The sequence below is a fragment of the Phyllobates terribilis genome, unplaced genomic scaffold, assembly GCF_046119375.1.
Source record: "Phyllobates terribilis strain yellow unplaced genomic scaffold, ASM4611937v1 Scaffold_5__5_contigs__length_657084704, whole genome shotgun sequence".
In the NCBI taxonomy this organism is placed as follows: Eukaryota; Metazoa; Chordata; class Amphibia; order Anura; family Dendrobatidae; genus Phyllobates; species Phyllobates terribilis.
This window is the reverse complement of record NW_027362765.1, coordinates 634,260,773-634,284,893: the sequence shown is the minus strand read 5'-3', so window position 1 is coordinate 634,284,893 and position 24,121 is coordinate 634,260,773. Positions and strand designations below refer to the sequence as shown.

The 24,121-nt window shown below is 47.5% G+C and overlaps 1 protein-coding gene across 1 annotated transcript in view; it reads right to left on the bottom strand.

Moving 5' to 3' along the window:
• LOC141271676 (membrane-spanning 4-domains subfamily A member 15-like) overlaps positions 1 to 24,121 on the bottom strand; it is a 296,948-nt gene that overhangs the window by 133,549 nt on the left and 139,278 nt on the right. Inside the window, exons 3-4 of the mRNA XM_073681714.1 lie at positions 10,244 to 10,300; positions 6,406 to 6,531 (exon numbers count right to left, since the gene is read on the bottom strand). Of these exons, the coding sequence (XP_073537815.1) occupies positions 6,406 to 6,531; positions 10,244 to 10,300 (183 nt within the window). The remainder of the gene's footprint in view (positions 1 to 6,405; positions 6,532 to 10,243; positions 10,301 to 24,121) is intronic.

The window sequence follows — 24,121 nt, the reverse complement described above, 5'->3', positions numbered from 1 at the left end:
GTTCGCTGTACAGAGAATTAGTTTTTTGGGCTACATTATCTCCAGCAAAGGTTTTGAGATGGATCCGGTTAAGGTTCAGGCTGTGCAGGAATGGCCTAGGCCTATTGGTTTGAAATCGATACAGAGGTTTTTGGGTTTCGCCAATTACTATAGAAAATTCATAAAAAATTTTTCTAGTATTGTCAAACCTCTGACTGATCTCACCAGGAAAGGTGCTGATGCGGTTCAGTGGTCTTCTGAGGCCATTGAAGCTTTTGTGTATCTCAAGGAGAGGTTCACCTCTGCTCCCATCCTTATGCAGCCTGATGTTACTAGGCCGTTTTTGGTTGAGGTTGATGCTTCCTCTGTGGGGGTTGGCGCAGTATTGTCTCAGGATAACGGGGATGGATTACATCCCTGTGCATTTTTTTCAAAAAAATTTTCGGAGACTGAATTGAATTACGATATTGGTAATCGGGAATTATTGGCTATTAAACTCGCATTTGAACACTGGCGCCACTTCTTGGAAGGTGCGGAATTTCCCGTTCAGGTTCTTACGGATCATAAAAATCTGATATATCTTGACGCTGCCAAGCGCCTGAATGTCCGTCAGGCTAGGTGGGCACTGTTTTTCTCGCGGTTTAATTTCTCCGTTACTTACATCCCTGGTACTAAGAATGTTAAGGCGGATGCCTTGTCTCGCAGTTTTTCTCCCATAGTCGGTGCTGAGAAAGAGGAAAACATTTTACAAGAAGGTGTTGTGATAGCTGCTTTAGACTCCGTTTTGGAAGATGAGATTCTTAAAGCTCAGGAGAATGCCCCATCTAACACTCCTCATGGGAGGTTGTTTGTGCCTGGGACCTTTAGGAGAGATTTGTTTGTTGAGTGTCACGAATCTCGGTTGGCAGGTCATCCCGGAATCTCTGAGACCAAGAGACTGGTGGGTCGCAGTTTTTGGTGGCCTGGATGGCAGAAGGAAGTCATTAAGTGGGTGCGCCAATGTACTATATGTGCTAGATCTAAGTCCTCACATACTCCTGCTGCGGGGTTGCTTTGTCCTTTGGAGGTCCCCAGTGCTCCTTGGACACATTTGGCTATGGACTTTATAACTGACCTTCCCCCCTCTGAGGGTTTTACTGTCATCTGGGTGGTCGTGGACCGTTTTAGCAAGATGTGTCACTTGGTTCCCTTCGTCAAACTGCCCTGCGCTAAAACTCTCGCTAAGGCCTTTGTCAAGGAAATTGTCAGACTTCATGGCGTTCCTACTGACATTGTTTCTGATAGGGGTCCTCAGTTCGTGGCTCGTTTTTGGCGTGCCTTTTGTGACAGGTTGGGAATTCATTTGTCGTTTTCGTCCGGATATCATCCTGAATCTAATGGCCAGACAGAAAGGAAAAACCAGGATGTAGAGCAGTTCTTGCGTTGTTTTGTGGCAGACAATCAAGAGGGGTGGTCTGAGTTTCTGCCACTTGCCGAATTTGCTCTGAACAATCATACATCTTCTTCTGCTGGTTGTTCGCCTTTTTTTTGTTGTTCTGGGAGACATCCGTCGTTTGGGTCGTTCTCCAAGTTGGGATCTGCCGTGCCTGAGGAGGAGAATTTTTCCGGTGATTTGGAAAGAGTTTGGACGGATGTGCGTGGTAATCTTCAGGAGGCCAACAGAAAATCTAAAGACTACTTTGATAGGAAACGACAGGAGGTTTTGTTCGCTGTTGGTGACATGGTTTGGTTGTCCTCTAGGAATCTGCGGTTGAGGATTCCTTCTAAGAAATTGGGTCCCAAGTTTGTAGGGCCCTTTAAGGTGCTTCAGGTTGTCAACCAATCTGCTGTTAGGTTGGAGGTCCCTACCTCCTGGAGAATTAATCCGGTCTTTCATGTCTCTCTGTTAAAAAAAGCTGTTGTGTCGGATGGTGACGCCTCTGCCTCTGTTCCTCCGGTGGTGGAGGACGGGGAATATGAAATTTCTCGCATCCTTGACTCTAGACGGTATAGAGGCAGTTTGCAGTATCTTGTGGCCTGGAAAGGTTTCGGACCCGAGGATAACTCTTTGGTGAGGTCAGATGATGTTTCCGCGTCCAGACTTATCAGAGCGTTTCACAGGAGATTTCCTGATAAACCTGGTCCTAGGGGATCCGGAGGATCCTCTTAGAAGGGGGGGTACTGTTAGAACCTTGCTGTTAGGTTTTTTTTCCTTTGCTGGTCACATGACCTTGTTGGCCTATTTAATCCTGCTCCGCCCTTCTGGCTTTGCTGGACTTCATTGTATATCTACTTTCTAGCTAGCCTGTGCTCTGTATCTAACTCTGTTAGTTTGCTTGGTCTACGGACCTCTATGTTCTATCTGTTTTGTTTGTTCGTCTGTCTGCTACTATTTCTGTTAGGAGGTGTCCCATATTCCTCCCAGTCCTTAGTACTTGTAGGGATTCCCTCCCCAAATCTATAGGTCTCCGTACAGACTAGATTAGGACTTTAGCAGGTCTGATCGCAGGATCAGGTTCCCTGTTACATCGTAGGGATTCAGCTGAGTCTTATAGTAGGGACAGATCTCCTCTCTTTCCTTAGCTTTGGTAGCAGAACATAACACTGACTGGGTCCCGGCTTCCACAATATTAACCCATTTTTCGTCAGTGAGATGTACCGTCCCTGGTCACAAGCACTTGTCCATGTGTCTGTGGTTAGGTGGTCCTTCCCAGTAACTGCATTGGTACGGGTAATGTTCTGGGACCCATGCTTGTATAAGGCGAGAAGTGTGTAAGTGCAAGCAGTTGAGAAATGTGGCAGGTTAGTATTGTGACTTGTGGGTGGGTGGGTGGGTGAGTATTTGCGTTTGCGTTCCAAGGACAACTGAATGCTGCGCTGAAACAAGGAAGTGGACGTGGTTGCAAGTGTGCAATGACAGGTGCAGGGTAGTAGGCATCTTCGCCTGCATCATGGACGGAGGCTTGGCGTGCATGTACAACAGGGGAAGAGGCAGTGGTGTCACCCGCAGACACTGTTTCTGGACCCTGGCGTTCGGCCCATTGACTTCATCGTCTACCACCTCGTTTTAAACTTCCGCACCCTGGTCCTCCTCCTGACTTTCTGTCCATTGTGTCTCATCATCATCTACCTCTTGCGATAATAATTGCACTTTCCCACCCTAACCTTCGGGTAACCATGTCTGCTCAAATATTTGGGCATCGCTACATGCGATCTTCTGTTGCCCCACTTGAAGCGGACCAAGCCAGAGGCCAGAATCTATAAATGGAAAGATGAACAGAACAGCTCTTCGGAGTGTCCAAGTGTGGGATGAGTTGTCTCCGGGTACTCTGCATGGTGGGAAGAAGGAGGATCAGGGTGAGGGATATGCCGACTACAAGTAAAAAAAATCTCCCGGATCCGCACATTCCTCAAACCATAATCTGCAAAAATACTAGTGCATGCCCTCATCTTCTCCCACCTCGACTACTGCAATCTCCTGCTCTATGGCCTCCCTTCTAACAGTCTCGTACCCCTCCAATCTATCCTAAACTCTGCTGCCTGACTAATCTACCTGTCCCCCGCTATTTCCCTGCCTCTCCTCTTTGTCAATCCCTTCACTGGCTCCACATTGACCAGAGACTCTAGTTCAAAACCCTAACCTTGGCATGCAAAGCCATCCACAACCTGTTTCCTCCATACATCTGTAACCTAGTCTCCCAATACTTACCTGCACGCAACCTCCAATTCTCACAAGATCTCCTTCTCTACTCTACTCTTATCTCCCTTTCCCACAATCGCATATAAGATTTCACATGTGCATCCCCCTCTACTCTGGAACTCTCTACTCCAACATATCAGACTCTCACCTACTGTTGAAATCTTCAAAAGGAACCTGAAGACCCACCTCTTCTGACAAGCGTACAACCTGCAGTAACCCTCGCTCCACCATACCGCTGCACGACCAGCTTTACCCTCACCCACTGTATCCTCACCCATCCCTTGTAGACTCTGATCCCTCATGGGCAGGGTCTTCTCTCCTCCTGTACTAGTTGCAGTAACATTTTTGTTCAAGATTATTGTAATTGTTTTTGCTATGTAATTTTTTTTCCACTATAATACTGTTTTAGCACCAAGTTAATAATTTACACGAGGGGTAATAGGAGAAAATGGACCCCATAATTTGTTATGCAAGTTTTACCGAACACAGTGATACCCCATATGTGGTTGTACACTACAGTTTGAGCACACAGCAGGGTCGGATGAGAAAGAGTGCTACTTGGCTTTTCGAACGCAGATTTCATTTGAATAGTGTCACGGTTCCACACCTCAGTGTCTCTGGGATTCAGTTACTGACAGCTCAGCCGTCCAATCTAGTACAGGAGCGTGCTGAATCTGTCAGTGTGTTGATTGACAGCTTGGCTGTTGTATCTGAGACTGTGAGTCGCTGGCTATCTCCAGGTGTTCATTATCCCAGGTGACTGCCAGGCTACTTAACTGGGCTGTTTCTCCCAGACTTACAATTAGTTTGTGTGAGATTTGTCTGTGTGCCTTGTGTTCTGTGAATTGATCTTCTGTTGCCTGACTTTGGACCTTGTTTTGACCATCCATCTGTTTAACCCCTTCTGCTCTGATCTGCTATCCTCCTGGTATTCTGACCAACAGAAAGTAAGGGTATGTGCCCACGATGCAGAAAATTTCTGTAGCGTTTCTGCATGTTCTTGGCAGTAAAAACGCTTGCAGATTTTACACGCGTTTTTGACACGTTTTTGCAGCGTTTTTACATGCGGATTTGACTTGCGTTTTTCAAATGCATTGGGACCTCAAATCCGCATGCAGAATCGCACAAATAATGGACATACTGCGGATTTTTCTGCAAGGAAAATCCGCTGTGGAAAATTCCACAGCATGGGTACAGAACATGCAGATTTTCATTGGGGATCATGGGGCACGGATTACCAAGCGTTTTGCAAGCGTTTACGCTGCGGAAATTCCGCAGCAAAAACGCTTGAAAAACGCATAGTGGGCACGCAGCCTTACCCGACTATGCCTTAGCTTCTTCCCTCTGTTTATGATGTACCCTCCTGGCTTTTGACTTCGGAACCCCTGACTATTACGTCTCACAGCTTGGCCGTGAAAAGTGACTCAGCATCACAAATAGATTCTGGGCTCCATTAACCGAGCCCCTGAGGTGCCAGAACAACATACCCCCCCCCAGGTGACACCATATTGGAAACTCCACAGCCTAAGGAATTCATCTAGGGGTCTAGTGAGTATTTTCAACCCATAGGTGCCTCACAGAATTTTATAACATTGAGAAGTGAAAATATGATTTTTTTGTAGTAAAAGTGTAATTTTTGTATTTTCTGCAAACTTATTCAGATTTTTCAGACACAGAATGAATAAAAACCAGCAATTCAGTTATTTTTTTTTATTTTTTGCGCTGTTCACTGTGCGCTAAAAGGTATAAGATCGAGTTGTCTGTCGGGTTGGTACAAATTGGGCATATTCTGAGTGCTGTCACTTTGTTATTTTTTTGCTGAATAAGCCATATTAGGGCTTGTTTTTTGCGCGACAGTTTGGCGTTTTTATTAATACAAAAATATTTTACGTATGTCTTTATGATCGCTTTTTATTCACTTTTTTGTGAGTCAGTATGACGAAAAAGAGTCATTTTGGCGTGTTTTTAATGACAGCCTGACAATGAATTCACCCCACATTGACACTCCTCACAATATGATATCCCAAGTTCTCCTACAGACATTACCGCCATCGCAATACGATGCCCCCAGTCAGCCTCTCCACAGAGGAAGAAGGCCCCAATAATTGCTCCCACGCAGTATAATATCCCACTGTCCCCCAACACAATATAATTCCCACAGTTAATCCACACATTATGATAAAATTAAAAAAAGACAAAAAATAAATCCTATTCACTTAGTTCTATTCTCCTGAAGCGCTGCTCTAGTCTGTGCAAGTTATGTACTGATTCTCTGCACAGCAGGTCATTTCTCCATCACCTCCAATGTCAGCGTCTGTGGTAATCGGACTGCACTCGGATAACATCCGAGTGCAGTCCGATGTTACACATACACCCATAGACTAATATGGGTGAGTGCGATCCGATTCTCGGGTGCACCCGCAGCACGCTGCGATTGTTTTCTCATGCTGAATCATCATGAGAAAATAATCGCAAACCTGAGTGCTATGCAATGTTTTATCGCATAGCACTCGGCCGTGTTATATACTTGTGTGAGAGAGCCCTCAATCAAATGGAATAAAGTTTGACGATTTTTATCCACAGATGTCCTTGTCTAGTCAGCAGTTTTTTGATTGACACATGCAATGATGGGAGCAGTTTCATATGAGATTACACAAAAAGGCTCTTTATCTAATTTTCTACTGTTTGACATAATAAAATATACTAGTGCATATGTAAGAGCTGGCTAAAGTCTTCTTTCTACTCACCCATACAATGATGCACGACTCATTACAGGTATAGCCCCCATTTATCACCACATCAACTATAAGAATAACAAACTCCAATGATGATATCACAGCACTTATAATGTTCCAGCCCAAACTGCCACGAATCTGTAAAAAACATGTAAACTATTGAATTTGTACTTTGAAAAAATATTGGGAAATGTCGTTTAGTCCATGTTTGTTTAAAAAGTATCAGTCAGGAATATCAACCCTTGTAAGCCATCTATACGGGCATTTAGGTCAAAGAAAGATGAATACAATGATTCAGATAACAAGGTAATACGATGTCTTATTACAGAGAAATCCACATTTCTCTTAATATGTAAATGAGGTGTTAAGATCTGACTCGCCCAGGGGGGGATATGGGGGACTCGGTACCCAGGCCTTTAGCTTCCTGGGATGTCACGGCAGTCGGCTCCCGGACCCGTACCCTGGGGTCACTCTTAAAAAGGGGTTGTTGCTTGAAGGGATGAATAACAGTTTTGTCTCGTGACCCCACCTGTGGTTCCTGGTAATGGGTACCGGCGCTGCTGCAGACCTCTGGAGCAGATGTTAGGACAGCTGAGTTGGTGCGGCTCTCCACAGGCAGAGCACAGCTCCAGGGCAGTGTAGGTGCAGATGGTGATGCTGGGCGTTGTAGTGCAGGAGCGATAGCGTGGTAGAAATAACTAACAGAAACAGTGGGGTGCAGTCATCCAAGTTTACTCACAGTTATTCAGGTTCCTCAGGTAGCACTAGACAGCTGACAGTCTCCCACGTCGCGCTGCGTTCACCAGGCAGGGGTTCAGCACTCCCTCAAGTATCTCAAGAGCACTTAACGGGACCCCTCTCTGTATGTTCCTTTCTTAGCCGACTTTCCGCACTGGGTCTCTCCCTCCTGCCCTGCGCCCCGCCACATATGTCCCGATCGGGTACCTTGAGATCCCTCTGGGCAACTTGAAGTTCCCGGACCTAGCTTGGTGCCCTTTTCGGCGGCTTAGGCGCGAATGTGACAACTGCACCTTGAAAGTGCAGAAGCCTCCGGTTTTCTAGCTGAGACTTAAAGTAACTCAGCTAGACCAGGGACCGGTTCCCTTCTTGCGGCCTGATCCCTCTGACGCCTGGCAGATTCGGGCGTACGGGTGCCGTCCTGCACTCACCGTACCCCCTGGGATCCCTTCTGTTACTTGAGCCTTCCTCCCTAGCTCCCACTCCTCTCTCAGCCTTGGGCATGACATGCCGAGCCTGCCTCCCAAGCAGAGCTCCTGAAGAGCCTCTGCTCCTTTCACTTCTCCTCCTCTGACTCACTCTCACTCTGAACTACTTCTAAGATGGCTTCCCCTATATATATATATATATATTCAAGTGCTCCCCTGGTCTGCGTCCTCCACCCACACCCACTACTTGGTTCCCCCTCACTTTTGGCTCCCCCCACTCCAGCCAGGGACGGGGCAGCAGAAGAAGTGCATAATGTCCTTCCAGCCGGCCTGGAGTAGTGTAGTGTTGAGTGCAGGTGTTGGGGTCCCGGGTAGTACTCCATCCTTACCTGAGAGAAGGAGATGCCACACCTCTGGGTGAGGTGCTGTACCTCTGTGGCGACTGAACCCTCAGGGGCACCACAGATCCATGGGCATGTAATAGATCTGAGAATCTGCCTCCAGAGCTTATTTTAAATGAAGGGGGGAATTACCAGTGTGAGGCATGTAGATCAGGAGAGCAGACTGTCAGTCATTACATGTCTCACATTTGTAATAACCCCTTTCCTTTAAAATAAGCTCTGGAATTAGAGTCTCATGCAGAGCAGGGTCTGGCCCATAGCTCTTAACAGCTCATTTACATATTAAGAGAAATAAGCTGGTGTTCACAGTATGGGACCCAGTCCTTTTGTCTGCCCTTATTCACACATTGAGGTCAACTTTGACACATGGTAAGGTTTTTAATATTAGACAGTGTAGGACTGTCCCAAACGGGTTCACCTTGTTGATGGTGGGATGGCTTATATACAATTTTTGATCTAAAACAGTGTTACCAAGAACCCTATTTTACTTAAATGCACTTGCTTTTTATTTAGTTACAGCCGGGTTTATGTTCATTTTGCTTCTTGTAGGTTTTTCTGATTCATGGCCATTGTGAAACGTGCATTTATGTGCTGCATGTATACCAACTTAAACCAAGCTCAAATTTTGTGTTGTTTCTATATATTAAGAGAAATGTGGATTGATCTATAATAAGACATTGGATCGTAGATATCAAGGTATCATTTTATTCAGCTTCCTATGACCTACATGCCCAAAAAATGCCTAGGCAGAGTTAATCCTACTGACAGATTCCCATAAAGTAAAACTCATTACTCGGGTTAAAAAGTATCAGGCATTTTGGATTTTAAAATTCCCAATTCTGGTTGGCTATGAAAAGTATAAAAGTACAATATTCCTAAAGTCCCTTCCTATCTCATAATCCTTTAACAGAGTTAGATCAAAGTCTTTGATCCCTTGCAACACTAAGTCCATATAATACCAAGTTGTCTGGTTCTCATTCATACAGTGCACTCAGCACTGTCTAAATCTCCCAAAAATGGGATTCTGATAGAACCCCTGATAGTCATTCACTATAATGAGGCAGATGGAGTCACTTTATAATCCATCTGGTGCAGTTTTCTTTTTTAGGCGGCCAACAATGCACGGTACACTAAGCATGCCTAAAAAATGAAACATGGCCAGAACATGGCCACAGAACATGGCCACAGAACATGGCCACAGAACATGGCCACAGAACATGGCCACAGAACATGGCCACAGAACATGGCCACAGAACATGGCCACAGAACATGGCCACAGTGGCTAGATGGAGTCCAAAGTGAGTCCATCTGGCTCATTATGATGAATGGCGCCGACGTGGGATTTTGTCTGTGTGACACCACCGGCCAGGCTTACCCTGAAGGGGCGTAACTAAGTGACTATCTAGTCTTCATTAGAGCCTCTGATGGTGAGGATAAGCTTGGAGCATTAGGCTAATCACCAGGTGCCACTCCAGGGCAGTCCCTGGACCTTCAGCAGCTTACCAGCGGGTTAAAGTCACAAATAAGAGGCACAGAGGTGGTAGACAGAGATGGTGTCAGACAGTCCAAGGATGGAGTGGGCAGCACAGGTTCTAAATACGAAGCTGGGGTCAGAAGTGGAGAGATCAGACAAAAAGAGTAAACGAACCGGGTTAGTAACAAACCAAGAATGCACCTAGACAGGGAACTAGTGCCGAACTGCAGCTAGGAGCTAAACTCAGGCAAGGTGTGGAGGGAGGAGCTGCCTACTATATCCACTGCTGGCAGGGGATAGGCCAGGGAAGTAAAACTCTGCAGAACACAGTGGTTTTAAATTCCTGCAGAGCCTGGCTGCAGCTTTCAATAGTCAGGTGGATACTGTTCAGCAAAATGGAGGATGTTGCAGTGCTGGAAGTGTTTGCACGAGGCAGCTCAGAGAGATGGTTTGACACTGGAAGGATGCAGTGAGTAGGACAGCGCTTACAAACCGTGCGAGTCACTGGCATGACAGTTTGAAGTACGTTTTTGAGGAGTTTTAATCGAAATCCAACTCTACTAAGCATAGAGCACTGTATGAATGTGAACTAGGCATTATGATGCTAAATAATAGCAACACACAGTGTCCACAAAATGGATCAATACACTGCCAAATAATACTTCCATGCAGTAAACAAACTCTTCTTCTAAACATAATAACATCTTAATTTATTGTATATTTTGCCCCTTTTAAAAATACAATATTTTTGATAAACCTCCAGCCATCTTTCCAGAGGATGAACCCACATTAGGTATTACATTACTCACCAGACAGCTGGATTTGTTGCTTTCTGCTGCAACTGACAAAGATCCGGAGATAATATACTGCAAAGAGGATGCAGAGAAAAATAGTTCACCTATACATACATTTAAAAAAACTTAGATGTACATGATATAGTGAAGTTGTACTTCTATTGAGTTGATTAATTATGTTCTGAACAGCTTTCGAGAGTTAAAGGAACACATCTGGGATAGTGAAACTCAATGTTATAGATAGGTACAGTATGCTATGCCTGTTTTCCTGTCAACATAGCCGTATTAAAGAGTAACTAAACCTTTGCTAAAAATTTTTATATCTTTTTAATTGCAAACAGATTGATGGAGTCCAGTCAAGAGACTACCATCAATTGCTCAAAAAAAATCCTGAGAAATGCGCAGCTTGGTAGACAGGAACGTACAGCTCCTGTGTGAGCGTGGACACAGAGTGGAGCATAAAATATATGCTTTCTATTGAATCCATACTACGCTGTGTGTGCATGCTGAGACAGGAGCTGTGAGCTTCTGGCTTTTGAGCTGCGCACTTCTCAGTATTTTTTTGGAGTGCTCAGTAGAGATGAGCGTTGTTCTACTCGAACTGTTCGCCAATCTCAAATTCGAGCTGTTTTGGGCGGTGTTCGAGCCGTTCGGCGAACACGAACAATTTGAGAAAAATTCGGCTGTTCGAGGTTATGTTCGATAACTGTTCGTGCACCAAAATCATAACTGGATTTTTTCTCAGTAATGATGAAAATTAATGTTAATACGCAGTTTGAGTGTACAGCGGGGTGGGGGGAGGGGCAGGGGATGGATCTCTGCAGGAACAATGAAGATCTCCATTTTTTTTTCTCTTTCCCGCATTTGCAGTGGGGAGGTGCAATCTGTCAGCCTATCAGCAGCGCACACACGGAGCGAAGTGCTTTTTTTCACACAAGCAAGGGCATGTGTCATTGGCAGTGTATGTCACATGTCCTTGCCCTATAAGACCAAGCCATTTTCCCCGTCGCCACCATTTTCTCACTGCTGCAGCTGCGTGTTAGACGGCACCGCTGTTGCTGTGTGTGCTATACCTTGTTAATTTCAAGCCAATTTTCGCACAAATATACAGATAGCTTGGGAGTAGGGAATAGTTGTGATTGCAGTCCTTTTAAGGACTAGGTTACAGCATTTCCTACGACTTTTATCAGGCAGGTCTGTGCTCTTAAATAGATAGGTTGTGGGAGTAAAGACTAATTGTAATTGGAGTCCTTTTCAGGACTAGGTTACATGAGTTCCTATCAGTTTTTGCCAGGCAGGTCTGTGCCAGTGCTGTGCAAGTTTTTTTCACAGCATTTGGCTGAATCTAGCAAAGCTAATCCTTTTTGGCCTATTGCAGAGTGTGTTAGTCAGTGGAGTAGCCTATCTGTGTTGCAAGATATAACACCTGTGTATAGAATACCAATTTTTTTACTGCACCTAGTGAAGTAAAATCTTTTGGGCATAGCATCATTCTATTAGTCCATCTATACTGACCTCCATCAGGTTGCAAACTGAATATAATTTTTTTCTGCATCTAGCTCTGAAAAAATATTTGGGCTTCTAGCAGTGTGTGGGACTTGGTCTATTAGTCCATCTATACTGACCTCCATCAGGTTGCAAATTAAAAATAATTTTTTTCTTCATTTAGCTCTGAAAAAATATTTGGGTTCTAGCAGTGTGTGGGACTTGGTCTATTAGTCCATCTATACTGACCTCCAGCAGGTTGCAAATTGAATATAATTTTTTTCTGCATCTAGCTCTGAAAAAATAGTTGGGCTTCTAGCGGTGTGTGGGACTTGGTCTATTAGTCCATCTATACTGACCTCCATCAGGTTGCAAATTAAAAATAATTTTTTTCTGCATCTAGCTCTGAAAAAATATTTGGGCTTCTAGCAGTGTGTGGGACTTGGTCTATTAGTCCATCTATACTGACCTCCATCAGGTTGCAAATTAAAAATAATTTTTTTCTGCATCTAGCTCTGAAAAAATATTTGGGCTTCTAGCGGTGTGTGGGACTTGGTCTATTAGTCCATCTATACTGACCTCCATCAGGTTGCAAATTAAAAATAATTTTTTTCTGCATCTAGCTCTGAAAAAATATTTGGGCTTCTAGCAGTGTGTGGGACTTGGTCTATTAGTCCATCTATACTGACCTCCATCAGGTTGCAAATTAAAAATAATTTTTTTCTGCATCTAGCTCTGAAAAAATATTTGGGCTTCTAGCGGTGTGTGGGACTTGGTCTATTAGTCCATCTATACTGACCTCCATCAGGTTGCAAATTAAAAATATTTTTTTTCTGCATCTAGCTCTGAAAAAATATTTGGGCTTCTAGCAGTGTGTGGGACTTGGTCTATTAGTCCATCTATACTGACCTCCATCAGGTTGCAAATTAAAAATAATTTTTTTCTTCATTTAGCTCTGAAAAAATATTTGGGCTTCTAGCAGTGTGTGGGACTTGTTCTATTAGTCCTTCTATACTGACCTCCAGCAGGTTGCAAATTGAATATAATTTTTTTCTGCATCTAGCTCTGAAAAAATAGTTGGGCTTCTAGCGGTGTGTGGGACTTGGTCTATTAGTCCATCTATACTGACCTCCATCAGGTTGCAAATTAAAAATAATTTTTTTCTGCATCTAGCTCTGAAAAAATATTTGGGCTTCTAGCAGTGTGTGGGACTTGGTCTATTAGTCCATCTATACTGACCTCCATCAGGTTGCAAATTAAAAATAATTTTTATCTGCATCTACAGTACCTCTGAAAAAATATTTGGGCTTCTAGCAGTTTGTGGGACTATTTGTATTAGTCCATCTATACTGACCTCCATCAGGTTGCAAATTCAAAATAATTTTTTTCTGCATCTAACCCAGCCAATAGTTTTGGCCTAATACCACAGTTTGGCCACTCAGCTCTGCTCGGTTACCATCCATTGTTTTTTTGTGCAAACAACTCCAGAGTTGTGAATTAGTTAACCACCAAAATGAGTGGAAAAAGGCCTGCTGCTGGTGGAAAGGGGAATAGGCGTGTTGGGAAGGGGAAAAAAGGTTGTGTCCGTGGGGTAGGTGTTAAAGCAACAGTAACATCTGCAGAAGAAAGACCATCTTCCAGCCAAACTAAAATGTCTACTTCTTTTAGCGGACAATGTGATAAGATCCCTTTCTTACGGCCACGCCAATCGCTACAAATTCCAGATGAGGCACAAAAACAGCAGGTGCTTCAACGGATATCAAGTGCTCCTTTAAGTGGGCTCTCCTCCACATCAACTTCAACATCACAAATACTCCAGTCCTCAAAGGTGTCACCCAAATCGCACTTGCTTCCTCACAGCTCCCAAATCTCCAGCTGCCCGTCTGAGTATGAGGTAGAACAGATGGTTGAGTCTGCAGAGCTGTTTACTCATACTATAGCCTGGGAATCAGAGGTCGACTCCAGCGCTTCTGTGAATCCAGACGAGGAAATGATCTGCACTGATGCCCAGAATCTTTATGAGTCGGATCCAGGACCAGACGCAGAAGGTTCTGACCATAATGTAGACCCTCATTCCCAAACTGTAACTCCTGTTGGTGGAGACAATGAGGAAGACGATGATAAGACTCAAATACCTGATTGGAGCGACAACTTTAGTTTTTTGTCAGGGCAGGAACAGGTTGGCTCTGAGGACGACGGGTGTGATAACGCACAGGGTGATGATGATGAGGTCGGAGATCCCACTTACTGTCAACCCACAGTCAGCCAAGAGATGAGGTCAGCAGAGGAGGTGGAGGAAGATGCTAGTGACGACGAGGTCAGGTTGCGCCTTCCTGGACAGAGACGTAGTACTGGAAGCACGTCAACAACTGCATCCTCAAACACAACTCTGCCTCTCACCACAAGTCGTGGTGGCTCTTCAGGTCGCATGGGTGCTAAGCCTTGCATAGCCTGGGCATTTTTTCAGATCGATAAAGATGACCCAACTCGTGTTATCTGTAACATTTGTCAGCAAAAGCTAAGTAGAGGCCAAAAAATACATAGTTTGAGTACTTCATGCATGAACCGGCACATGGACATGAAGCATAAGTTGCAGTGGGAAGCTCAGTGTGCTACAATGCGGCCTAGCCGGCCGGGCCAATCACCGTCTGCCATATCTTGTGCATCCGCGGCCTCTTCATCCTCTGTGACTGGGGGGACAGCAGTCACACCTGTTTTGGGGCGCAGACCTGCCACCTCTTTACCCGCAACAGCCAGCGTGATTGGCAGGTCATCATTTTCTTTGGAGGTGGTAACACCAGCTGGTGTTGAGCGCTGTCCGACATCGATAGCACCACCTTTGGATCAAGGCAACCTAACATGTCCACCTGCATCTTCCTCACAGACCGGCAGTTTGCCGGGGACACCCTTATCAACCCCGTCTAAGCACAATAGCCAGCCCTCGGTCCCTCAGATGTGGACAAGTAAAAGACCATTTCCTCCTAGCCATGAGAAAGCTAAGAGGTTGAATTTCACCATCTGCAAGCTCTTGGCTACAGAAATGCTGCCTTTCCGCCTGGTGGACACAGAGGATTTTCGAGACCTTATGTCCGTCGCGGTGCCCCAGTACCAGATGCCCAGTCGGCACTACTTCTCAAAGAAAGGTGTGCCTGCGCTCCACCAGCATGTCGCACACAACATCACCGCTTCTTTGAGAAACTCTGTGTGTGACAGGGTGCATTTCACCACAGACACTTGGACGAGTAGGCATGGACAGGGGGGTTACATGTCGCTGACTGGGCACTGGGTAACTATGGTGACAGCAGGACAAGGGGCTGCTGTCCAAGTCTTGCCGTCCCCACGAGTTGTGCGTCAATCCTCTTTATGTCAAAGTTCCTCCACTGCTTCTGCCTCCTCAACCTCCTCTCGGTCTTCCACCTGCACCCAAAGCCTGTCTGGTCATGCCACAAGCTTTCTAACTGCGCAGAAGGGATCCTGCACACCTCCTTACTATGCTGGCAGTAGGGCTCAACGTCATCAGGCGGTTTTTACATTGAAATGTCTGGGAAATGTGAGTCACACAGCTGAGGAGTTGTGGTCAGCTCTGGAGAACCAATTTCATGAATGGTTGTCTCCACTGGACCTGAAACCAGGGAAGGCCGTGTGCGACAATGCTGCAAACCTGGGTGCGGCCCTTCGCCGGGGCAATGTCACACACGTGCCTTGTATGGCTCACGTGTTGAACCTGGTTGTCCAGCAATTTTTAGCCCACTATCCCAGACTAGATGGCCTTCTGCAGAGGGCACGGTCGCTGTGTGCTCACTTCCGCCGTTCGCATCCCGCAGCTCAGCGACTTACATCTCTACAGAAGTCGTTGGGCCTGCCACTTCACCGGCTAAAATGCGATGTGCCTACCCGGTGGAATTCAACTCTGCACATGTTGCAGCGACTGTGGCAGCACCGACAAGCCCTGGTGCAATACGTTCTGACGTATAGCCTGGGCCAACGAGATTCAGAGGTGGGGCAAATCACGCTGGAGGAGTGGTCTCAGATCAGGGACCTATGCACCCTTCTGCACAGTTTTGAAATGGCGACGAAGATGTTTAGTGCTGACGATGCCATTATCAGCATGACTATTCCGGTGATTTACATGCTGGAGCACATGTTAAACAGAATTCGGAGTCAGGTGGTGGCACAAGAGGAGGTGGAGGAAGTAGAGGAGGAGGAGTTGTATGCGGAAGGGCTAACATCTGCAAGGTCCAGACGGTCGGCAGCACCAAGGCGGCAGGCATGTGAGGGTGGGGGAGATGGTTTTACCAGGGCGCATGGTAGCAGCCAAACTAGTGAGGAAGGTGCAGGAGCCCAGGAAGAAGTGGAGGACGAACTGATGGAAGACTCATCAGATGAGGGAGAACTTGATCACATTTCTGTTGTGCGAGGTTGGGGGGAGAGGACAGAGGAAGGAAGCATGATTGTTACCTCGCCACCAACACAACAGGGACTTGGTGCTCCTGGATGCGCAACACACATGAGTGCCTTCTTGCTGCACTACCTGCAACATGACCCTCGAATTGTGAGAATTAGAAATAATCCTGACTACTGGGTTGCCACACTGTTAGATCCCCGGTACAAAAGTAAATTTGCCGAAATTATTCCTGCCATAGAAAGGGATGCACGCATGCAGGAGTATCAGCAGAGACTGTTGCAGAATCTTACATGTGCTTTTCCACAAAATACCAGTGGTGCACGTAGTGAATCTCACAGTTCCAACTTGCCAACCGTGGGACCGTCAAGTGTTCAGCACTCAAACCGTAACAGAACCACAGTATCTGCTGGTAACATCAATTTTGCGGAATCATTTCACCACTTTTTTAGCCCATCCTTTGCAAGGCCACAGGAGACAAGAAGTCTGACACATAGTCAACGCCTAGAGACGATGGTACAGGAGTATCTCCAAGTAAACATTGAAGCCACGACTGTGTCACTGGACCCTTGCTCTTTTTGGGCTTCCAATCTGGATAAATGGCCGGAGCTAGCCACTTACGCCTTGGAGATCTTGTCATGCCCCGCAGCCAGCGTTCTGTCTGAACGTGTGTTCAGCGCTGCTGGTGGTGTGCTGACAGATAAGCGCACGCGGCTCTCCACTGATAATGTAGACAGACTCACGTTCATAAAGATGAACAAATCATGGATCCGAAACGACTTTTCTACCCCTGTGTCATCCTGGGGAGAGTAAAAGCTTGATGATTGGTTAAAATCACCCTACCAACCGTTTTAAGCTTTCAAATTACTAATCATGTTTATCTGTATCTTGACTGGAAAATAATTTGGGCTTTGTAGCAGTGTGCAGCACTGATCCTATTAGGCCATCTATACTAAAGCTTCACCAGATTTAAAATTAAAAATAATTTTTAGCTGCATCTAGCCCGGAAAATAATTTTGGGGCTCCGAGATGCGCAAGGCACATAAGTGCCTTCTTGCTGCACTACCTGCAGCATGACCCTCATATTGTCAGAATTCGAAGTAATCATGACTACTGGGTTGCCACACTCTTAGATCCCCCAAACTTTTCGATCAACCTTTTCATTTTAATAAAGACCAAAAAAATGGTCATTTTTGAAATTATAAGCATTAGCAGGTTGTTAGAAACTGAAATCAAACAGTTTTCAACTCAAAACTTTATTCTAGGTGATGTTACATTTTCACATAGGACCCCTTGTTCGAAAGGAGCTTCTGAACTCTCTCGTCCATTGAATTTGTCAGGTTTTGGATGGTTTCTGCTTCAATTGTTTTGCATGAGGACAGAATACCCTCCCAGAGCTGTTGCTTAGATGTGAACTGCCTCCCGCCATCATAGACACTCCTTTTAATGATGCTCCAAAGGTTCTGAATGGGGTAGAGGTCAGGGGAGCATGGGGGTCACACCATAAGTTTGTCCCCTTTTATGCCCATATCAGCCAGAGATGCAGATGTTTTATGTGCAGCATGAGATGGTGCATTATCATGCAGAAAAATGATCTTGCTGTGAAATACACGGTTCTTCTTCTTGAACCATGGCAGGAAGTGCTGTTTGAGAAAATCCACATACATTATGGAGTTCATCTTTAGCGCCTTCAGGGATCCTAAAGGGGCCGACAATCTCTCTCCCCATGATTCCAGCCCAAAACATTACTCCACCTCCTCCTTGTTGGCGCTGTAGCCGTGTTTGCGTGGGGTGTCCATCAACCAGCCATCCTCCACTCCATCCATCTGGACCATCGAGCGCTGCACGGCACTCATCCGTGAACAAAACAGTTTTGAAATCAGTCTTCATGTAATGTTTGGCCCACTGGAGCCGTTTCTGCTTGTGTGAAGTGGATAGAGGAGGTCGACAGGATGGCGCATGCACAGCTGCAAACCTCTGAAGGACCCTGCATCTTGTTGTTCGGGGGACGTTGGAGGCACAAGCAGCTTCAAAAACTTGTCTGCTGCTATGACAAGGCTTTTTTGCCGCTGCTCTTTCAACCTGACGTAATTGCCTGTAGGAAAGAGTCCTCAATTTGCCCTTATCAGCACGCACACGTGTGTACTGTGAATCAGCTACATACTTCTTGATTGCCAAGACACTTCATCCTGATCATCGCACAATGTTGATTGTAGTCATGCCTTGACCTAAACACTCCACAATTTGTTGCTTCTCAGCAGCCGACACATCCTTTTTCTTTCCCATTTTGGCAGAAAATGTAGGCTGCTTAATAATGTGAGAGAGCCTTCTTAAGTAGTCTTGCCTTTCATTGGACACACCTGCCAAACTAATTAGCACAGGTGTCTGCAATTGCTTACAGTGATATAAAGAGCCCTGACACACATCACCATCAATGAGTTTAACTGACAAACAAACAAATTCTTCCCTTATCACTCCTAAACACTTTTTGTATAATAATTTGGAACGCAGTGTACATGTGCTTTTCCACAAAACACCAGTGGTTCACGTAGTGAATCTTACAGTTCTAACTTGCCAACCGTGGTCTGTATGGAGTTGTTCAATAAAGGGCCCAAAATTAAGATAACATAGATGGGAGAGGTCTCTATGAATAGGAATTCCTAAGTATTTGATACCCTGTGAGGGCCAGGCAAAGGGAAAGTTGGACTGGATGGAATCCTATATGGATTTGGGGAGGGAGACATCGAGGGCCTCAGACTTCGCTGCATTGATTTTAAAATTTTACCATGTAACAAAGTGATCTATTTCAGCCATAACAGCATGGATGGATATATGTGATTGAGTGATATATACTAGGACATCATCAGCAAATAGAGAGCACTTGTACTCGGTGCCTCCCACCTCAATCCACCTAATATTGGGGTTATGGCGAATTGATGAGAGCAGGTGCTCCGTCACTAGGATGTATAAGAGAGGGGACAGAGGACATCACTGCCTTGTCCCATTGGTGATTGTGAAAGGTGATGAAAATGTTCTGACGCACCCCCTGGGCCTTGGGACACCCGGAGCCGGACCCTTTTTGGTGGATGCTGGTGGTTGTAGTCTTCGTGGCGGCGACCCAGTTCGTGGCTCAGGGCGGTCAAACCAGTGGCGGAACTATTTATGTGGTTTTCATGTTTAAATGTCCGACTACGCCACCCGTGGATTGCGGTCAGAGTGAACCGCCGCTACAGGGCAGACCACTGAGGCTGGTGTTGTGGGTGCAGCAGAGAGCGTAGCATAACTCCCCACGGGAGGAGTATAGCCTCAGGGCAGTGTATGCGGAGGATGGGGGTGATGGTGCAGGGCAGCAGCAGTAACGACACGGAGTCAGTGATGCAGTTCAGGGCCTTTACTCACAGTTCTTATTATCCAGACCACGTCTGCAGGTAACGGCTGCCCACGTCGTACTGTGCTCACCAGGTGAGGGGCTCAGACAACTCCCAGATAACTTTGGAGCACTTCACAGGACCCCCTTTGTGTGTCCTTTGTCTGGCCTTTCTTACCAACACTTCTGTCCGGCTGCCTCGGGCCTCCTCTTGGTAAACTTGGCGCCAGTTTCCCTGACCCTATGTGGTGCCTTCCTAGCGGGTGTAGCGAGGGGCTGCGCCACATAAAATGTCAGAGCCTCCGGTTTCTAGCTGAGGGTCGTTTCCTGCCTCCACTAGTTCGGGGACCGGTCTCCCCCTTTGGCCTGACCCCTCCACGCAGGTGGATTCGGGCGTGCGGTGGCGACTCGCCCGTCCGCACCCCTGGGATCCCTTCATTCCTCATTCCTGGAGCCTTCTCCGCTCCTCTTCCTTCCTTCTCCCTCTTCCAGGCCTGGGCCTCTGTTACTAGGCCCGCCTCCGGAGCAGAGCTCATGCAGAGCCCCTGCTCCCTGCCACTTCTGCTCAGACTTCTCTGCACTGAACTAAGATGGTGCCCACCTTTTATACTCCCTTCTCAATGCACCCAGGAACTGCTTCCTCCCTGCTCCTGCACTACAGGGTTCCCCTTCCTCAGTGTTCCCTCCCCCCACTCCAGCCAGGGACAGGGACTGTCGTGCCCATCTCAGGGGCATATTGGTCGCCCTGCCCCACGGCAATGTGGTGTAATGCATGCAGGTGTCGGGTCCTGATCCACACTCCATCCTTACCTGAGAGTGAGATATCACACCTCTGGGTGAGGTGCAATACGTCTGTAGCAACCGAGCCCTCAGGGTGCTACAGTTCCATTTATCTTCAGCCTAGGTGACGTATTGCGATACAGGGCCGTGATTTTGGCTATAAAAGGGTCCCCTAGACCCCTACCCCAAGCTTTTTAAGAGAATCATATATGGCGTGCCAGGAGACTCTATGGAATGCTTTCTCAGCATCCAACGAGAGTATCTAATTACAAATTTTTAACTGCATCTAGCCCAGGAAATACTTTGTGCCTAGTAGCAGTGTCTGCTAGTGAGCGGATTATCCCGGCTGTTAAGCAAGCTGCACCACCTGTAGTTTAGACACTTAATTTTTTCAAAGGAAATGCTTCGGGACCATGGGATACTTAGTGAAGAGCATCAGGAGGCACCCCAAGGCATAGGGGCTGGGACTGGCAGTAGGATGCCTTGCGGTGGACAGCCGAGCTCGATCCTTATAAAAGCTTTTTAACTGCAGCAGCTTTAGTGGACGCTACTGGAGCTGGAATTACCGCGGCTGCTGGCATGAGACTTGCCCTCCAATAGATCCTTGTAAATGGATTTAAAGTGTATTCATTCAAATTAGAGAGACAATTTAAATTAAAAAGCTTAGAGCTGCCTCCACCACAGGGGGGCTCGCTCGACCCACCAGCGGACAGGCACCAGTATTGGGAGAGGGGGGCTGGCCGTCAGGGTTCACCGCGGCTCTGGCACAAACCCGGCGACACGGAGGTGGCACGGGCAGGAGCGGACTGGCTTCTCACTTTTTGGATTTTAGAAGGGCATGACATGCCTATATCTGTGTCTCCCCCTCCTCCTGTGTTAGTTATGTCTTCTGAGCAGTTTGTCAGCTTTTGGACACCTTTGAAGGTGTTTTCTATGTGTTTCTATGTGTTTTTGTTTGCCTGCCATTGGTTTTAACGGTGTTCGAAGGTGTTCGACGAACAGTTCGACGAACAGTTCGGTGAACACACGGGTGTTCGACGAACCGAACCGAACTCGAACACTACGGGGGTGGCTCAACACTAGTGCTCAGTTGGTGTCTTAGGACCAGGACCCCCACCAGTCTGCTTGAAATAAAAAGGACAAAAAATATTTTAAAAAATTAGCAGAGTTTTAGTTACTCTTTAACCTCTCCCTGACATTGGACATAATGGTATGTGTAACGGGTCGGGGAGGCGGAACCTCTGAGCTACTATACAAGGGGGCGGTCCTTGTAAGGGAGCGGGTGGCGACCAGGGAAGACGGGCAGGCAGTCACAGCAGGTGACCGGGACAGTCTCTGGGTGAACGGGCTGGAGGTCACGGCAAGTGACCGGGGTAGTCTCTGGATGAACGGGCAGGAGGTCACGGCAAGTGACCGGGGCAGTCTCTGGGTAAAGGGTAGGTACGACCTGTGATGGCTGAGCCTCCAGGTAGGCTAGCAGGCAGATGGTAGATGTGTGCTCCCAGGTGAGCAAGCGAGAGTCTCTGGATAAACGGGTGGTCACAGCATGTGACGGCGGAGCCTCCAGGTAGGCCAACAGACAGGCAGCAGATGAGCGCTCCCAGGTGAGCGGGCAGGAGTCTCTGGAATGGCAGGTGGTCACAGCACATGACGGCGGAGCCTCCAGGTAGGCTAGCAGGCAGGTAGCAGATGTGCGCTCCCAGGTGAGCGGGCAGGAGTCTCTGGAATGGCAGGTGGTCACAGCACGTGACGGCGGAGCCTCCAGGTAGGCTAGCAGGCAGGTAGCAGATGTGCGCTCCCAGGTGAGCGGGCAGGAGTCTCTGGAATGGCAGGTGGTCACAGCACGTGACGGCGGAGCCTCCAGGTAGGCTAGCAGGCAGGTAGCAGATGTGCGCTCCCAGGTGAGCGGGCAAGCTGGTCCATAGACAGACTGACAGGAGTAGGAAGGCAGACCGTCGGACCTCAGGCTAGCAAGCAGGTAGGAGGAATGTCAGGCAGGAAACAGACAGCAAACTGGCAGGTTTCTGGCAGGTAACTGGCAGGTAACTGGCAACGGGACCTGAGGGCTGAAGCAGAGTAGTGAACAGTGCAACAACATTGCTCGGGCACCTCCATTTTGGAGGAGGTGCCTTATATATGGTGAAGTCCTCCGGCCATTGGCCGGGGACTCCTTAGGACGGCACGCGAGGCCTCTTTAAGAGGGAGGGAGCGCGCCCTAAGCACAGTGGCCGGGAAGGAGCGCGCGCTGCCAGCAGAGCGGGAGGAGGACACCGGGCTCGGAGCAGAGGGGTGAGGGGAACAGCGTCCCTGCCTAGCAGAGGGCAGGGATGCCGGCGCTACAGTACCCCCCCCTTTAGGCCCCCCCTTTTTTAGGCCAGAGAGAAATTTAGCTAGGATGAGAGGGGCATGGATGTTCTCCCGGGGCTCCCACGTTCTCTCCTCAGGACCAAACCCCTTCCAATCTACTAGAAAAAAGGTCTTCCCTCTTACCCTTTTGGTGGCCAGAATGTTCTCTACCTCAAATTCGTTTTCAGCGGAAACCGGAGCAGGAGGCGTACCTGTAGACTTGGAAAAAGAGTTAAGTACCACAGGTTTGAGGAGAGATACATGGAAGGAGTTAGGGATCCGCAAGCTGGCCGGGAGTTTCAATTTATAGGCCACCGAGTTGATCTGACTGATGACCTCCAGAGGACCGATGAACCGAGGCCCTAACTTATAGGAAGGAATCTTGAGCCGGACATACTTGGACGAGAGCCAGACCTTATCCCCTGGACGGAATTGAGGAGGATCCAGACGTTTTTTGTCAGCATGTCTTTTCATACGCTCGGATGACAGAAGGAGTGCGGACCGGGTACTCTCCCATATGGAGGAAAATTTGTTAACAAGAGATTCCGCAGCCGGATTGTCCACCGAGGTGGAGACGGGAAATGGGATCCGAGGATGCTGACCGAAAACAACAAAAAACGGGGATTTGGAGGAAGATTCGCTCTCGTGATTGTTGTAAGAAAATTCGGCCCATGGCAGGAGATCCACCCAGTCTGAATGGTGGGCATTAACGAAGTGCCGGAGGTAACTGGTCAGGTTCTGATTGATCCGCTCCACTTGACCATTAGACTGTGGGTGGTAAGCGGAGAAGTCCAGGGTGACGTCTAGCAGTTTACAAGTGGCTCTCCAGAAGCGTGAGGTGAACTGTACCCCACGATCCGACACTATGTGGAGGGGCAGTCCATGAAGACGGAAGATGTGGCGGATAAAGTCTTTAGCCAGCTCGGGTGCAGACAGGAGGCCTGGCAGGGGAACGAAATGAGCCATCTTGGAAAAGCGGTCAGCGACCACCCAAATGACCGTACAACCGGCAGAGACGGGGAGATCAGTTATAAAGTCCATTGCTATATGCTGCCAGGGGGCAGCAGGTACTGGGAGTGGAAGGAGGCGACCGGCTGGCAGATGTCTCGGAACCTTGTTGCGGGCGCAGGACACACAGGCAGAAACAAAGTCTATTACGTCCTTGTGCAGGGTAGGCCACCAGTAGTGCCGAGTAATAAGCTGGAGGGTCTTTTTCTGACCGGCATGGCCAGCTAGTTTAGACGAGTGACCCCAGTGTAGGATCTTCTCCCGATCAGGTACTGATACGAACGTCTTACCGGGAGGGAGACGATTTAGACTCACGGGAGCCACCTGCATTACTCTGGCGGGATCGATGATGTGTTTCGGTTCTTCCTCGAGATCAGACACCAGAAAGGATCGGGACAAGGCGTCCGCCTTGATGTTTTTGTCAGCCGGGCGAAAATGAAGAATAAAATCAAAGCGAGCAAAAAACAAGGACCACCGAGCTTGGCGCGGGTTAAGTCTCTGGGCA